The sequence below is a fragment of the Cyclopterus lumpus genome, chromosome 5, assembly GCF_009769545.1.
Source record: "Cyclopterus lumpus isolate fCycLum1 chromosome 5, fCycLum1.pri, whole genome shotgun sequence".
Classification (NCBI taxonomy): Eukaryota; Metazoa; Chordata; class Actinopteri; order Perciformes; family Cyclopteridae; genus Cyclopterus; species Cyclopterus lumpus.
The window spans coordinates 18,162,369-18,180,910 of NC_046970.1; the positions used below are offsets into that span (position 1 = coordinate 18,162,369).

Here is an 18,542-nt window from a genome sequence, read left to right on the forward strand (position 1 = left end):
TCACAACGCCTCCGTTGCTGTGTAACTTGAGAATGGCTTAACATCTGCGTTCGATTAGCACGTATCAATATGACAAGTATAGTAACAGCAGCTAATCAAAACTTCCCCAGACCTGAAATGAATCTAAGTCTGGTGAGTGGGTTCATACTGAGACAACAGCACGACATGCAACAAGCGACATGGTCCCTCTGCTGGCTGCAAGATGCTATGACATATACATTATATTCTGACACCATTAGCTGCACAAATAGGTTGAGAGGCTGCATCAAACTATACTAGGAGCAGGGGGATGTACTATTTGGGCATGTCTTAGTTTCTCACAAGGATAGTGAGCAAGGTAAACACCCCAATAAATCAAAGCCAGCTAAATGAACCACTCAACAGCAGCCAAAATGACTAAAACAAACAACTAATCATTGGTATCCAACAGAAACCGCACCACATTTTAACCACAATTTTACACTTTAGGCTGGCACAATTGGTGATAAACTACAGTATGTAAAGTGAAGCCCTGTGGAAAGTGGAAGACATGAGAGGAGAGGAAAAGCTTTTATCTTCATGCCCCATCTCCTCAGACAGATGTGATTATCCATTATTAGATCTCACAACTGAAATCCATTTAAGAGAGCTGATTAGAACAATCAGACGGCGAGGCAGACTGACAAAAGGCATCAACGTTTGGCTTATTGAATATGCAAGGAATCTTGATTACCACTTTAATCGAGAGCTTTAAAGTGTTTAAAAGGTGAGGCTTTACTTTATCCGTGTTGGCCAGGTGGGAGTCGATGACATCACTTTGACTTTTTGGCATATCACCTCAAGACATTTTTCTCCCAAACACAAACACTGGTTTGACTTTACTGTGTTATGGATCTATTTTATTATACAAGTGTGTACAACTCACCTGTGTTGTTTAAATGTAAAGCATCTATAAACATAATATCTATAAGGCATCAAAAGTGTCCTAACTGAGTGTTTCGAGGGGGCAAATAAATGTAGTAAATGCTTCCATTAATGTTTATTAAATAAATAAATGACTTTGCATTAAAGCTATGAATATGCAGTAATTTAATTCTAAAATGGTGGTGTTGCTGTAGTCTTTTGTAATTTTGAAATGGCATCATTGGAAACTAAATACTTCCTTTAACTGTTGTTTGAGGCGTCTTTACCTTGGTAGTGCTGCAGCATCTTATGTGATCTGATGTCCCACACCTTCACAGAGTTGTCAGTACTGGCTGCAGCGATGCATGTTCCACTGGGATGGAATTCCACATGGTTCGCATAACTTGGGAGAAAGAAAACATGACATTTAATAAAGTTAGGTCTTTGGCCAAGCTTTTTTACAGTACATACACATAACTATTCCAGCAGGTTAATTCCACTAACATCAAACAATTGATCTGAAATATTACTTGGGAAACACTTAATGTAAAAACACGTAGGGCTTCTAGCTGATACTTTTAGAAAAATCTGTGATGAATGAGTAGATGTGGAGTGTATTTGTTTACAGTAATTTAGACAGAACCCATTGAACCTGAAGCCTTTTTCAGTCGTTGTCAGTGTAAATGTAATAAAACATTTTTTTAAGGATTATTTACACTCATTAAATAACACTCTAAAACCTCAACATTTACAAAACACATCAGAATGAACATTGACAAAAACAATTATTAATTTGGTTTACTCACGGCACACATGACAACATTTCTTATCCACATTTTCCCCATCCAACTTTTTTTTGGTTTCAATTGCTCACCCAGCATGTTCATAGAAAGAATGAATACACTCTCGGCTATTCTTGTCCCACAGCTTTATAGTCTTATCATCACTCGACGACACAATCAAACGATCGTCTGGAGAAAATCTGCAAAAAGATTTATTGAAAATTCTAGATCAAAAACGGTCCAATATCTACGTCTTCAGCTAAATATTTTACAAGTGACATGTATTCATCAAAAGGTATATGACAATGACATGTATCGAATCCATCTATATGTACATACAACAAAGAATGGAAATATATCACATCTAGTAATATCTAATAACTTGGGAAAACTGTATGCATGCGTGTGTGCATCGTACTTGGCACAGCGGACCCAGTTGATGTGCTGGTTGAGAGAGAAGAGAAACTTTTGCCTGTGGACGGTCCACACTTTGATGGTCTTGTCGTCAGAGGCTGTGACCAGATTCAGCCCATCACCAGAAAAGTTAACGCTGCGCACGGTGGCAGTGTGAGCCCTGAAAGCTGTTGACTCAGCCTTCCTGTAAACACCCACAAACACCAAGACAACATTTGAAACAAATTACCAAAAACAAAAACAAGTGGGTGATCTGAAATGTGTGCCTTCTTCTGTGTTGGCAAAAGCAGGAGATTCAGTACAACTGTTGAGTTTTGTTTATTTTTTATGAGTCAGCATCATTGTCCTTTGTGAAAGCTTTCTAGTGCAATACAATAATAATGAGATGATAGAGATGTAACCAAAAACCAAATGGTGGAATACTTCCAAACTCACATGCTGGGCACCCAAAGACGAACAGTCTTGTCCCTGGAGGCAGAGGCCACCAGGTGGCCAGAGGGAGAAAACTGAACAGAAATGACAGCCTCTTTATGTCCATCAAAACGATATGCTCGCATCTGAGGTTTCATGTTCCAAATCATCACACAGGAGTCCATAGAGCCTGTGGCTGGGAGAGGAGGGAGCACAGGAGTGTGAAATGAACACATTGGGTAGAAAACATAACATACAGACAATCACATACAAAAGAAAACAGCAAGCAGGTGCAGCAAATTATTTGGCCACAGACAAATAGTTAAAATTAAGTAGCAGTTACCAATCTGTTTCATGTTGCAGCTGAAGTCCACACTTGTAACATTGTCCCTGTGACCCTTGAAATGTCTTTCTAGAGTTGGATCCGACTAAATGGAGAACAGAGAGACAGGTTGTGATCAAGTATTTCTCAATAACATTCGATAGTCATGGCAAAATATGTAGCAATTAAAGTTTAATCTGTGTGGGTGTGTGACATGATTAGTAGTGGCCTGGATACTTAAGCTAACAATCCCATTGTGTTCATCCATAGCTCAAAACCGATTACATTCTCTGCAATGTGTTAAGAGTTTGTACAGACAAGTCTACTCGGTTTTTAATACAGCTTGTAGGCAAGACAAGCACGGTACATTTTTATCCAATAGAAGACAGACAATTAAAACAAATAAACAATGAAAATGGGACTGAGATTTTAGCTCCATGCATTATGTCGCCAAAAGTATGAAAGTGTTTTTTCAGTGTCAAAAAAAGAAAAGCGCAGGTGTTGATAAAAAACGTGAATGGTGTCTGGATTCAGTTTCAGGTTTCTGGTTTTGTGTGTGCATGCCGACTCACCGTTAAACTGCACTGACATACTGGGGCACTTGAAAAGTACGGGTTATTGCAAATTCTACTAGTAATACTAGTGCTTTTTATTGTATAACAAAGTGATGAAGGGCCATTACTTCCATATCTAATAGCTCATTACTAAACTAGAGGAATTAAGATAAGCTACAGATAGGGAAATTGTAATGCTCAATCAGTTTAATTGCTGCGAGGAAGAAATGATTTCAGGTGCCATTCTGTGGTGTATCATAAATTGCAAGCGTTCCACATGATTGTATTGATGACAAACAGTCCCAAACATATACATATACATATACATATATATATACATACATTATATATATATATATATATATATATATATATATATATATATATATATATATATATATATATATATATATATATAAATATATATTTTTTTAAACCATACAGTGCTGCCACAAAATAAAGTACTACTGCCGTGGGGTGGCGCAGTTTCACAGTCACTTGTTTCCAGACTCCAAAGTCTATTTAAATACTAACGAAACCAACAAAAGAACCCTGGTTTTGAGGCTTGTCGTGAAATTGAATTCAGTGGTCTTCATTGGTTTATTGTGATGAATCAATACATAGAGATGTCTTATTCTCTCCAATTCACAAACGTTGCCAAACAAGAAGCAACGTCAAACGTAGTCCTAAAATTGACCCCCTCCGCTTGTTCTGCCAGGCAGCAGTTATCACATTTGTGTCACCGCAATAAATTAGCTATAGTCAAATTAGCTATATATTTGGTACGGAGTTGCAAAATAATACCTCTAATTTTGCAAATGTTGGACTCTTTGTGTCTAAATGATATTCAGCAATGCATACTGTTTACATTGGAACAGGATGTACTGCCTGAGAAACTACGCTCAGGGAAAAATACTAAAAGCGGTAGTCCAGGCTCAGTTACCAAGGAGACGAGAGCTGTGGCGCTAGCCTCTGCTAGCCGTTAAACTAGCGACTAAACTAGGACTAGAAATCCACGAGAAAGGGCCGTCGGTGCTGGATATATTTTTGTCTACGGGCACATTGGCAACATGGCAGAGCTCCACATTATAGGCCAGATCGTTGGGGCCACTGGTTTCCCGCAGAGCAGTCTATTTTGCAAATGGGGAGTACACACGGGAGGAGCATGGCGTCTTCTGTCCGGACTGAAGGAGGGTCAGACCCAGGTGGATGTCCCCCAAACGGGAGAAGTGGCGTACTGGAGTCACCCGATCGATCTGCACTACGCGACTAAGGGACTCCACGGCTGGCCGAAGCTGCACTTCCAGGTGTGGCACCAGGACTCTTTCGGGCGCTGCCAGCTGTACGGTTACGGGTACTGCCACGTCCCGTCCAGTCCGGGACATCACCGGATACACTGCGTGACCTGGAGGCCGCTCGGCTCCTGGCAAGAGCAGCTGGCGCAAATGTTTGTCGGCGGAGGACCGCAGCTCCGCAGCCCGGACCTCGTGTACAGCGGGGCGGACAGATACCGACTGCACACCGAGGCCATGGGGACAGTGGAACTGGAGCTCGGCATCGTCATGAGACACTTTGACAAATATGGCGTCGAGAGTTAACGCTGTGAAATATAATAAGACCTTGGGGAGTTGGGATGGATGTTAGAATGTGCAGATGGATTTATGTTTTTATTAAAGTGTTTTATATTACTTTTTCTAAATTGCGTTGGTGTTTATTTTATTACATAGCTAATCTAGCGTTAATACGCTGGATTTGTGTAAATAAACTTCTTTGTTGATATATCATTATCTCCTCTCGCCCAATGTTAGCTGGGATTAGCAATGGTTGTAGTATCTGGTGGAGAGTAACCAGATCATTCTCAATTATGGATCATATTTATATTTATCTTCGTCCTACATTGTTAACTAGAATGTTCTTAACATGTATTTAAAACGAAATATTCAAATTGTCTAGTCAAAAAGAAAAAAAAAGTCCTGGGCCCCAGCAACAAATCACACTACATAACTCATATATACTGTAACTTCCTTTTTGTATCCTTGATTGCCATCCACAAGAAAACCTCTTGTTATGAGGCAGCCAAAGTGGGTGAATTATTACCTTGATAGGCTACGAATCCATACAACTGGAGTTTTAGATGAGTTATGTTGTGATTCGGGGTGTTTTGTGAACAAAAGTGCATTGTAGTTGTCCAAACATGTCTGACAAATTGATTCAAGCTGCTGAATGTCTTTAACAAGGGTTGCAAATGTCATCTACATAGGCAAGCTCAATAATATGCTCAACATTTGTGCTGATAGTTTAGCAGGGATCATTTCATGTGCATCCAGGCATTGGGAATGGGCAAAAAAAGTACTTTATGAAACCACGCTTTCAACATAAATACCAACTCCATCTTCACTACTCTATGCAGCACCATGCACGTTTTTAATAATTCCCCTCCATCCTACATCAACAAACTATGGGTGTGTGTCTGCTACAAAAGCAAAATTACTTTTCAGAGGAAGACACTGTATCACATGGAATTACAACTTTAATATGACACCTAAGTGGCATACATGGGATTACACTCTAAGTAGTATTATTTAACATACAGACTATGTGATGTGTGTATTACACGAGTGGCAGCATAGTAATTCACTTAAAAAGTGTAACACACATACATCTACTTATGTGTTGCCACAGTGGTATGATACACATGTATGTTGTTGTTGTTGTGTTGGTACTAGATATATGTGCCGTTTAACTGAACAGACTTGCAAAGCACTGCATTTCCTGATGAAATAATTCAAACATAATTCCCGTTCATTAATTACTTAATTAATTAATTTGGACCATCAGTATATTGATCACAGAGCCCAGTGTCAGAAATAACTTTACGACACATTTCCGCCAGGTATCATCACAACAGTGGTACAAATACCCTCGTTTGTGATTAAGCCTAGTCACAAATAGATACTTGGGTAAATCCCATATCATATACACAAACATCTCTTAATCTCTGCTATCGACTTTTAACTTGTAAACAGCGAGTGTGAAGCTACAAACGAGAAGCCAACTTCAGCGCGCAACCACCCAGCTAACTTAACGTGCACTCACCAGGGAAGAAGTCATCTTTCCTCATATAGCGAGGAGACGAACAGCCGGTGAACGCGACGACTTGCTACCGTAAAGTCTTCTTCTATGTGGCGGCGAACGAGACACAAGCAAAATATGCTGCTAGCTCTTCGGTTGTCTCCTGCTAGCGCACAACTGTATTAGCCGGTTGTTGCTGACAACAACAAGATTCAGTTTACGCGCCGCGATTGGGCGCTGAGCGTGTAGTCGGATTTCTTAAAGGGAAAGTAGTAAAGCTACCGTTGATAACGTTTATGTGTACAATTAAAACCTCGATGTCAGAGAGTACTATGGTAGAAATATGACGAATGTGAGCGATTCACAGTGTATGATGATATTAATCTGAGTAGATATTTGACTGAAAACTGTAATTTATAGTTGTGGTGACGCAGCATCACCGCTAGGTGGCAGCAGTGTAGCACTGTTAGAAATCTACCATTCAGGTTGTATCACGGAAGTGGAGCGTTGAGTTGTATAACATATTAATTCATCAGGTCTTTGGAAATATATGAAAATGGTCTTGAATTGAATTTCATGTAATAAGAAAATATGTGAAGGGCTGTAGCTATCAGCCAGACTGTTAACATAACATATGAAGCACTTCAATTCCATTTTATTCCCCTTTACTTCCACACCACAACATATCTTAGGGAAATATTGGACTTTTTAACTCTAATACTTTTATCTGACAGCCATTTAGTAGTGCTTGTTTTTAAAAAAAAACATATTATGCACTTAAAGCAGTTAGAAATGGATTTCCCTGACCAAGCAACATTTAAATGCTTCTTATGTATTAATGCATTAATAACAATAATATAACACTGAAAGTAGACATGCTTCATAATGTGTACTATTTTGATACCATTAATACATGTTGCAAACTCTTCTTTACGTTTACTTTGGTACCATTGAATGCATGACTAATACTACAGCTATCTGTCCTTAAGATCATGGTCATAAAGCAAGACCCACTGCAAGACCTTTATTGTGGAAGTTCAAAATGTGCTTTAATGTTGCATACCCTTAAATGTTTAATTAACTAGCACAAACCAGATGAAATACTTTTAAGCCTTGAGGTTTCGGGCCTCGAGGCACTTTTATGGTCTTCCTGGTTGATAATAAAGCCTTGTGCATCACCTGTGCAAAGGTATATCGTGTTGTCACCATAGTTACCCTCACTAAGTAATGGTTGAATCAGGCCACTTTATCTGCCATGTAATATTGTTTGTTTTATTTGATATGTTCCATTAGAAGTCAAAACATGTCATAACACAGAATGAGATAAGCACTGCAGGTGGAAAGACTAAGCAAAAACGGCATAGTCAGACACAAACTGATTTAAGTATTATAGTATGTTATTTCAAGGATGATTAAGTCATTATATAATTCACTTTGTTGTCCTATTCAATGTCAACTCAAATCCCTTCATTAATTAAATCCATTGCAGACCATTTCAAGTGGATGGTTGTTATGTTACATAGCCAACAATCCATACCACAAACACTTTCATAGGTTTCCTTTGTTACCTCATCGGACTGGTTATAATTATCTTGTTTTCATATACTTTACACTCCATGTAGTCATATTTCTGCCTTTGGATGTATTCCCATAAACTGTCTCCTTTTCACCTGGTAACACAAGAGCCAATTCAAGTGGATGGTTGCTGTGTCACAGCCAACAATCCATACCACAATTACTTGCATAGGTTTCCTTTGTTAACTCATCGGACTGGTTATAATTATCTTGTTTTCATATACTTTACACACCATGTAGTCATATTTCTGTTTTAGGATGTATTCCCATAAACTGTCTCCTTTTCACCTGGTAACACAAGAGCCAATTCAAGTGGATGGTTGCTGTGTCACAGCCAACAATCCATACCACAATTACTTGCATAGGTTTCCTTTGTTAACTCATCGGACTGGTTATAATTATCTTGTTTTCATATACTTTACACACCATGTAGTCATATTTCTGTTTTAGGATGTATTCCCATGAACTGGCTCCTTTTCACCTGAGCCAGTTATTTATAAAGATAATGATATTTTCAAATAACTTTGATATTTGCTTGGAGATACATGCAAAGCTTTTAGCAGATGCTGTTATTCAAACATATTTTCAAAACCTACTCAACCTTTTCAGGTCAGGCTTTTGTTAAGCTTAATGTTTCCTTTTTAAAGATATTTACTTTATTTTACAAACCACATTATGTGTGAGTCAAAATCAAACCTGTTTGTTGCACACTGAAGACGGACATTTTTGTTTAACCCAATAGGAGTGCCAAGAATTCCCCCAACATACTGTAATTTAATAAAAAACAGCGCTTAGTTTTAATTAATTCAAATAGCTTTCATGAAGAAGCACATTTATTCTTCTGCCAGCCTCCCTTAGTTAAGTATGCATTCTCCATAAGGCACACCCATGGGGTTATTAACACTGCAGTGCATAGAAAGGGTTATTCCCTTGCCAAGTTACAGTAATTCTAAAAACACTGCACCCTTTCTATGCACTGCAGTGTAAATTAACCCATTAAGAACATGACAATTGTGACGGGAATACATCTGATCATTTTTTCCAGTTGATGATCAGGAAAAGGAAGGAGGAAGTTAAAAAAAACAGACTGATTAACTGTAATCATTTTCACAACAACAACTACTGATGCATAGCTGTAAATGGACAGTTGGATAAGGATAAAGAAAAGGATCCAGGAAATGTGTCATCTTTGGTCTTCGGGGAAGGTATCAAGCATTTTCAAGTCAAAAGGCTCAAGTCTAAGTCAAGTTAGGAGTCACTGCCGATAAAGTCAAGTCTGAATCGAGTCCATGTCATGTGACTACGATAAGGAAGTACAGTACCAAATAATTATCTCTCTATATATACATACATTTAAGTACATTATCTGTATTTGTGATTGTAGGATTTATCTTTGTGCTACAGTTAAAGTCCTTATAAGAATGAAGTAATGTGTCTGATAATAGAAAGTGACTTATATCACTTATATATAGAAACCAACTTATATCGCTTTGCAATAATCAGTGTGAACCATGTGTGTCATGTAAATGTCGACTGCTGACAACATGCTAGAGTTGGGATATGAAAGAGTTTCTTGGTTTATATTCTTCCTGAATAAATAACAAATAGGTAAGTACAAAGTAATTCTCTGTTAGGGAGAGTGAGAATAATTATTATTTACAAAGTTAATAAAATACTCAAAGAGTTCTTTATTTACATGGGGATATGTGTAAAGCCTTCAGCAGATGATGTTATTCAAACAAAACCTCATACACCTGACAGACATGGCCTCATAAATAATATATTATTGGAAGCAGTTTGATATATTATAATTTGGCTCTTTTGTAACTCACAATCGATTTTTGTCCAAATAGATCTGAGTTGGAAACATTCCAGTGTCAGGCAAGGCTGCCATCACAATAATGATGAACTAGTGAAACACCTATATCGATCAGGAATGAGGAAATGTGAAAAACTCCGAGAGCCGCTGAACAGCTTATGACTGCGTACACATAATTGCATAATTGTGTTGCTGTCAGTTACATTATGCTTTGCCTCGGTGGTTGTCAAATACAATAGAGATGGGACTTTTTGGAAATATATAAGTACATGTTCTCTATCTAATCAGACACACATAGTTATATTTGCTAAATGCATTTGACCGTTGACTATGTTTTCTCTACCTGTGGTTGCAGAGTCGAAAACAAAAATGTTGCTTACTACCAACGCACTTAAGAAAGAGCTATTATTTTTGAAGTGTGTTTATTAAGGCGTTATTCATTTAGGTGCAATTATGCTCTAGTGAAGAACATTACTGGGTTTGAGGAACAGTTTCAAACATAATAGGGTTGTGGTTACAGCCAACAGTGTCACGGGAGAGCAACGGAAATCATCCTGCTTCTTTTTTGCGTGTGCACTTCTGTTTTCAGCTGCCTTGACTTCTACTGTGATATTGTCATCTTAAAACATATCATGCCAAGTTTGAGGAAGTGAGCCTGACGCATTCAATTCCACTTGTATTGATTTTAATTAGTGCTGTCCTCATGCAGGTCAATGCACTGGCTTTTGGATGGAGTTAGAAAATAAGATCTGAAGCCATTGAAGGCTTATTTAAACAGGACAACATCCAATGTAAATGTAAAACTAGTTGTTGGCTTTGACGCTACATGTATTTATTTTACAACAGCGATTAGAAAGTGAATGGTAAATTTGCATTCAACATTTTAATGAAATCAATGAAATTAAAATCAATTAGCAAAATATGAGTTATGGTTCTGGTCTTATTCCCAGAGCTGCAACTGACCAGAGTTCAAAGGTTGCACTGTGCTCTTCCTGCTGCAGCGAGGAAGAATGTATTCATCATTACTTCTACTGCGAAGGAGTGGAGAAAACATCTGGACTTTCCTGCCGACATCCTTGTATTTGTGCATGACCATGTGACGCTGTGAAATTAAACACCAACCAAGATAACGATAAGGAAATTAAGTGATTGATACTAAGAAAATGTAAATCCCTATTGAAAATAGAAGTGAATAATCCCCCCACCCCCCAACTGTTCAATGCCACTTATCAGGTGAAAGGTTCAGTGTCTTTTGATAAATAGTATCCGTTTCCCTGCATGACTTGGAAAGAAGTGGGCAGTGTGGAGAAACACGCCCAGTTATAAGGAACAAGTAATGACTGCAATTTGTGAAGACTTATCACACAGATTGTTCACACAGATCATGTATCAAGTACACCATAAGGAGACCGAGCAGGTTTTTACATTGATTGTGAAATAAAATGAATGCAGCTATCTTGGGCTATTATAGTGTTCTGGTGCGTGTACAAAAGTGTTTATTGAAAGTTCTTTATCACTTGCTTATTCACTACAAATAAAGAAACAAAGAAAAAAAGAATGGCGTGTTGCTGCAGAGAAGAAAGGAAGTGACCTCTGTGACTCTGTGGATGTTTTCCTTTTATCAGGTTTGGGTCTCACGCACATGCATACTTACTGTAAACACAGCCATGCTCTTTCTCTCTCTCACTGAAAACATCAAATCACTACAGAAACACATAAATATCTCCAGCTGAGAAAGTCAGCTGCTCTTAGTTTACCGGTGTTCTGTATTGTGGGATTGAGGCCTCGACTTTAAAAATGACCCACCCGTACAGGTTTAAGAGTGCAGTGAAGAGTTACATGTTTCATTTCCTGGAACTCCAAATTCCATTGACTTTTTATAGTTTTTAAAAGTTGGAATATTTTTTTGTTCAATTATCTTTTGTTCGACAATCTAAATGAGAAAGAAACTGAACAGGGAGGTTTATTAGGGTCTAAGTGGTGTAAAGTTCCTGGTGACATCCTCTGTTACGGACAGAGGCATCTAGGCACGGTATATGTTACCTTTACACATCCGTGTTCCTGGTGTTGCTTCAGACGGGTGTGGGTAAAGTCTGGTTTTAGTAGAGCGAAGGTTGCAACAGACACCACGTGTTCCAACATTTAGGCGAGATACTGATAATCTTTGCAAGAATACTTCTTCGCTATCACTGTTGTCATGAGAAAAAATAACAAGGATTCATTAACATGTATATTCTTGACTTATGAGGACCACTTTTATACTTAAAATATCATAACAAAAAGTGCTTTCCCTTTCACTGTTGATACAGTTCTGATCTGTAACCTTGTAGGTGTCCCTCACCAGGGTTGCAGGGACACGAGAGGCCGGAGAGGAATTTCCAGCTTGAGTCTGGACATCCGCCAGTCACGTCTATGTCCATGAGAATGCTGCAAGGTCAATGTGATCCACCACTTCAAAGTCCTCATGCACTGCTTCCAATATTCAGCTCCAATGGGTCTGTGATTTGTGAATAATTCCATAATCTTGAAAATTGGTTGACATACGAGCATAAAAATCCACATATACATATTTAAATTTCCAACACCAAATGCATGATGATTACTTACTATGCTTTGAATCAAGCTGTTCTTATAGAGAACATAGTAATGTCTCTATAATTAGAACCAAATTACAAAGCTCTTTCCAGGATATTCCTCAGAAATTGATAGTTAATTGTGGATCTTTTAAATAAAACATTATAGAATATTATTTCTTTCAAATGAATGACCCCAAAGACAAACGGTGTTGTATTTATCCTGCTTCATAATGCGGATTGCTCTCGAAAACAGAGAATTTATTTCAACAAACTGGAGAGTGTGAGTGTGTGCGAGACATACAGTAATTGTCCTTTATTCTTTCAACCATCCGGTCAGGGTGGGGATTGTTTTGGAGGCCGCACAGTTTCATTCCTGTATGATTTCATGCTCCAGAAAGCCAAAGAGGAAACTTCTACAGCCATAAAAATACTCACAGTAAACAATCAACAGTTGTGAATGTTGCACCCAATAAAGAATGCAAGTGGTTACTCAGTAATACTGCAATTCCTGAAAAAGGAACTGGTTGTGTAATAGCAAACTGGATTAAAGATTAAAACAACAATATAAAATGAGAATAAGTAGATTAGTTGGCAAGATAGATTAGTTGTTCAACACTTTGTTATCAAGCAATGAACCACATAACCATGAAAAGCATTTTGTCCGGTCAAAAAACAAACACAATATTAATATCTGCATATATTTTGTCCTTAATGGGGGTTTTCTCTCTACTCTTTGAGGAGTAAAACTGCCCGCTGCACAATAAATCAATTATCTAGAAACACAAAATAACGTACTGGACCTAAATCAAACTCTGGAGGGATTTGTTTAGAAAGTCATGGCACTTTTTTTTTAGACTACTTCCTACTTCCACGGATACAGGAAGTTTTTATTGTGGTTCCCTTGGGATTTTTTTTCCCCCTTTTTTGCCGCAATGGTGCAAGAACAGACATGCCTCTTTTTCACCATAACTGGCGGAATTGTGCAATAACGGCTTGTCCTTGGTGGTCAATGTAAATACATGTACAGGGGAGGAGTCATCTAGTGATGCAGTGTGACTTAAAGCAGCCTTTTTAACCTTTACTACACAAAGTAGTCAATGTGAATTTGATAAAGTTACTGGGGGTCTCAAACTCAATTTACCTGGGGGCCGCTGGCGGTAGAGTCTGGGTGAGGCTGGGCCGCATCAAGTATTTAAAAAAAACTACAACTGATCTAATCTTCTCAATCTTTATTAATAACAATTCAGAACATGAAGGGCTCTGCAGAACATGAACAGTTAAACAGGTTTGTCTGAGAGAGCTTGGCTTTCTATAGCACAAGTTGTGTGGAGAATGCTCTGACGTTGTCATAGCAGCGCTGACAAGCTGCCTTGTAACTTCAGCTCCTGTGTGAACGTCAACAAGAAAAGCTCAGTCCATGGGCCATTTGGGATCACAGCACGGGACCGGCCGTTCTCCGGAGGGGGGTTTTGCGGACTTCAATCAAATGAAAGTGTCCGAAAATCGTGCGTGTGAGAAAAACGTGCGGGCCGCACTAACACTAAACTTTGATGTCAAGTAGGGGGCCACAAACTCGCGGCCTACAGGCCGCAATTGGCACGCAGGCCGCGAGTTTGAGACCCATGGTTTACTTCCTCGTGATTCATCTTATTGGTGATTTGGTAAACCCTGATAATCTCATAATGGGTTTATTCAGTTGATCTGTAAATAATAATGGGAATCTCTCATTATAAATGAATTTTATGGTGAGTTATCAATGCAAAGGGACAGTATGGGCTTCCATAGTCTTTAATGCATTATATTACTGATACTTCTTAAACTGTGCATGTCACCATCATGAACTCAATCAGTGAGCAATACTGAGTCCTTTGAAGTGTAGATAGATTTTTGTACTGTAAATAAATACAATGTGACACACTGGGCCTCCACAAATTTGAATGCAATATGCAGTTCAATAACTGCTGCAGAGGATTCCCATTAACTCATTGTGTTTGTCCCAGCACAGGCCTGACATAGCCTTAAGTTATCTTTCTATGCATATGATTGCACGCAATTCATGCAGACTCAAGCACCTTTTAGATGAGCCAAAACCGTGAAACAGTCACATGGTCACATTCCTTGAGGCTCCAAGGACCTGCAGTTTCCTGGACCCTGATGGCAGCTGCAAGATAATGAGCTCAGTGTCAAAGACAACCAAAAAATGATAACGACAATTCAAATAACTATTTATATAAATCCTCTGACTATTGTATTAAAACTGCAGCCACAGACATTTTGACAATGTCTCAGAAGTTTTTCTTTGAATCACGGAAAGCAGAAACGTCTCAGCTGGTGCTGCGACGTTTCTTTTTGAGTGGACTTTGTTGGAGAAGTTCTGCTTCTCTGAACAACGTGTCAATCTTTAAACTATGTAGATCAAAGGGCGCTGAACTTAGTAAAGCAAAACCTCTATCTATTCTAATTCTCCGAAAGCCAGTGGAACACAGAGGGATGAAATGATCATGTCTCATTTCAAACAAAATGAATGTCGATGGATGACGCTGCAAACCTAATAAGGGATGTATTGTTTTCAAAACCCAGCTGCAACAAGGGTCTCTCCCTGAAATCACAGAGGAATGTTTAAGGAATTTAATAATTTTAATCAGCGATACAGAAACGCGATGACAACGTTACAGTCAGAGATTTCATGAGAACAAACCATTATTGTGTGCGTTTATGTGCGTGTGTGTGTGTGTGTGTGTGTGTGTATGTGCGTGTGTGTGTGTGTGTGTGTGTGTGTGTGTGTTATACACGTCTACAGACGGTTTCCTGCTCCGGGTGTTTTGCTGCAGGCTACAATATATTAATGGAAACCGGAGGAAAAACTGTTATACATTTGTTTCCAGATTTGTGGTGCACTAATTATTTGTAAATCAAAGTGTGTGTGTGTAGCTATCAAACTGGTGATTGACACAAGCTGACTAAAACTAAAGACCTGTAAAAAGAGAGTGGCAGGAATTAATCCTAAAATTTAGAAATGTCAAAGTAAATGTTTATTTTTTTTGTTATGGATTTTTGATCAGATACCTGAATGAAGGTCAGTGTTACCACAAGCTCAAGAGATTTTAAATCTACAATATAAAATATATACCCATTGGTGAATTTTGAAGCTTTCTACGTGTCTTACAAAAAAATGGCTGGTAACAAACGGCTAAATGAGACTAGACATCGTGCACCAACTAGTTTGCCTTCACAGCCTCGTACTTGGAATATAGCCCGAAGGGAAAGCTTGTTACGTCCGCCGATTGCACACAAACCTCAAAGAGGAAAGTGCTGTTGATTTATGAAGATTATCTGAACAGAACAAGTTTATTTTCTGCAATAATCCCATTGGCATGTTGTTGAGGAAACCAGTGAGACGCAAACTCCTGGGGTTGGAAAAATGAAGTCTTCCCTTTCGGATGTTTTTTTTACAGAAGCCATTTGTTCATGTCATAGCAGTGTTAACACATGTGTATTTTATAAAAGTAATCATTGAGTTGAGTGTGTTACAGCCTTTCCAGTGAGCCAGCCTGCACAACACCAGCGCCCAGGCCCACCTTAATGCAACAGAACCATAACTAACTACACATGTGTTCACGCTGCAGTGACGTGTAGAAATGGCTGCTGTGAAAAGGGCTTATTGGCAGATAGGAATATTTGTTGTGCTTTTTAATCAAAGCAATGTAAACAGGTTTGATAAATAAAGGCTTAATCATATATTAAACTTCACAGCCAATCCTTTGTGGATGTAGGTATGACTTTGTTTTATTCATATCTCCATACGTGAAGAAATAAACGTGTTGTATTGATGCAGTTTAACATTTGTTGGAAATATGTGATTAGGCTCATCTAACCATGGTTATTTGGTCGAAATTTAATTCTCAGTTAACATTCTTTTGAACAGCATTTTGATGTTTACTCCATATAAATAATACGGGAGTGCAGACATTATTATTACCTCCAAGATGTCGTCCTTTTATGTAGTTCTTTGGTTCCCCTATTTTAGTTTGTCTGTTCTGCTTTATTTTGTATTTGTAATTTTCTATTTTTCTATTGTGTTCATTGCCTATATGGCATTGTCTCCTTTGCCTCATGTATTTTCTGAAATGTTTACTTGTATTGATGTTTTTACCTTGCTTCTATGTAGAGCACTTTGTAAACCCTGTTTTTAAAGGTGCTATATAAATGAATGTATTATTAAATCAGCAGGATTGTCAGAGCGGCGGTCGTTCTTATGTGTATAGTTGCCATTGTGACCTTTTCAGCAAGCTAACTTCTGTATAAACTAAACCAACAAGTCCTCACTGTGGTTCAGTTTCTCAGAAACTGAAGATCTCTCGTTCCCTCACAGTCTCACAAAAACACAAACATTTTGTGAATCATCTGAGCAAAACAGTGACAATGGTGCTGTAACATTGCAGATCAATTAAACCAATTACCATCAATCGACAGCATTGTTCACAAATAACAAGTGTGCTTTATGCAATTAGGCTGTGAACAGCTGATGATCAACTCATGTGCTTTGCATGGACATAAAATGGTTTATGTCCACACACAAAAGACAAATTAAAGGTAAAAGCTGAATAAATGGGGGGAGAAACCTAATGGATGCAAGTGCTTCCATACAGGTGATGAGGGCTCACTGAATGGTTTCATGTAAATAAACAATAAATCTCAACCCAACTATTCCAGACAAACATGTCAGACAGCTCAACATTCTTTCTTATCTTGAAGAATGGAGGTCATCCCATTAATAGAGTTTAGAGACTCTGGTATGTCAAAGTGACACTATACACGTTTGTTTTTCTTTGATGTGTTAAAATGAAACTCTAAACACAACTGTAATATGTATGTATATGTATTATGTTTATTTAACATTTTATATTTTTTATATACTGCACAGTCAAGCCACATTGGGCCAATATCCACTTACGCATTTATATTTTCTTTTCCTATTTTTTCTTATTATAAACAATCTTGTGCTCTCTTTCAGCTGCACTTATTGATCCACTATGACAGATTGAGTAGAGAAACAATCAAATAGACTAATATTGGCATGCTTTATATCTGGCTGAACACAACATTTAACTTATTTCAAATAAAAAAGCTGTTCCTTTTTAGTTTCATTAAAACGTCAACTTTTCTATACCCCATATTCCAGAGATTAAATAGAAATGATATATGTATAGTTAATTAAGAAATAATCTTTTTCCCAACATGCTTATGCAGTGCTGAAACCACCTAAATGTTTGTGTGTGTGTGTGATGACCTTGTTAATGGATCAAATTGAATGAGAAGCCAGCTCAAAAGGGGAAGCAGTGGCTATCAGTCCTGTGAAACAGCTGAAAATATGTCTCACTTCCATTTTCAGAGCAGTTCTGCCTCTTATGACACAACCGTGGCTTTTACAAAACCTGAACTGTCAAAATGAATGAACTGTCAATGCAAGATTGTGACTACAGCAAAGTTGACTCACATGAATCCACTTCAAAAGAACTGGCTGGAGTTTGATGGGTGCTGACCAGAAAATCACAAAATGTACCAACTAAGTTGTCAGCACTGACAAATAAGTGTGTACACCTTTTACGATGAAGAGCAGCAGAAGTAACCTGAAGCTTTCAGCCCCAGGCGTCCTCACATTTATCCATCAGGTTTCAATTAGAGGACACATGGATTAAGAGAGGAGAGATAAGAGACTGATCCAAATGGTTCCCTAAGAACTGTCTGTGAGGCTGACAAAGGTGTTTTCATCTCCGCTCTGCAAACACAGCGAACATGAGCCATCCATGACGGCCTCCGAGGCTTATGTGGATCTTGCGGATGTGTGTTTTTTTATGCTTTTGAACCAATTTGACTGCTTGTATTTTGTGAATCTGGGTCGCCTCGAGTTTCACAGCAACAATTATGTCATCTCCGTCTGAATTTACAGGGTTTCATGTGTACACTGGGACCTCAGATCTTTTACAAATCATTCTTATGTCTCAGGATTTGGAAAGAAAGATGTGTTGATGCCTTCATCTTCTGTAGATTTGACGACTGTAACAGTGTCTTTACATGTGTCCCGAAAAATATCGACCACAGAGCTGCAGCTGAGTCACAACGCTGCCGCTCGAG

The 18,542-nt window shown here is 38.3% G+C and overlaps 2 protein-coding genes across 3 annotated transcripts in view; one reads left to right on the forward strand and one right to left on the reverse strand.

Annotated features, from left to right (window-relative positions):
* Positions 1-6,845, reverse strand: part of poc1a (POC1 centriolar protein A) — a 33,892-nt gene extending 27,047 nt beyond the window's left edge. Inside the window, exons 1-6 of one of the 2 annotated variants that reach the window (XM_034533247.1) lie at positions 6,462-6,845; positions 2,833-2,917; positions 2,514-2,685; positions 2,083-2,262; positions 1,757-1,864; positions 1,170-1,285 (exon numbers count right to left, since the gene is read on the reverse strand). In XM_034533247.1, the coding sequence (XP_034389138.1) occupies positions 1,170-1,285; positions 1,757-1,864; positions 2,083-2,262; positions 2,514-2,685; positions 2,833-2,917; positions 6,462-6,476 (676 nt within the window). In that variant the 5' untranslated portion in view covers positions 6,477-6,845. The remainder of the gene's footprint in view (positions 1-1,169; positions 1,286-1,756; positions 1,865-2,082; positions 2,263-2,513; positions 2,686-2,832; positions 2,918-6,461) is intronic. The other variant, XM_034533246.1, reaches the window with a different exon arrangement.
* On the forward strand, positions 4,298-5,035 carry b9d2 (B9 domain containing 2). Its single transcript, XM_034533248.1, has one exon. The coding sequence runs from the start codon at positions 4,436-4,438 to the stop codon at positions 4,961-4,963; it is 528 nt and encodes a 175-aa protein (XP_034389139.1). The 5' UTR covers positions 4,298-4,435; the 3' UTR covers positions 4,964-5,035.
* Positions 6,846-18,542: the final 11,697 nt, after the last annotated feature.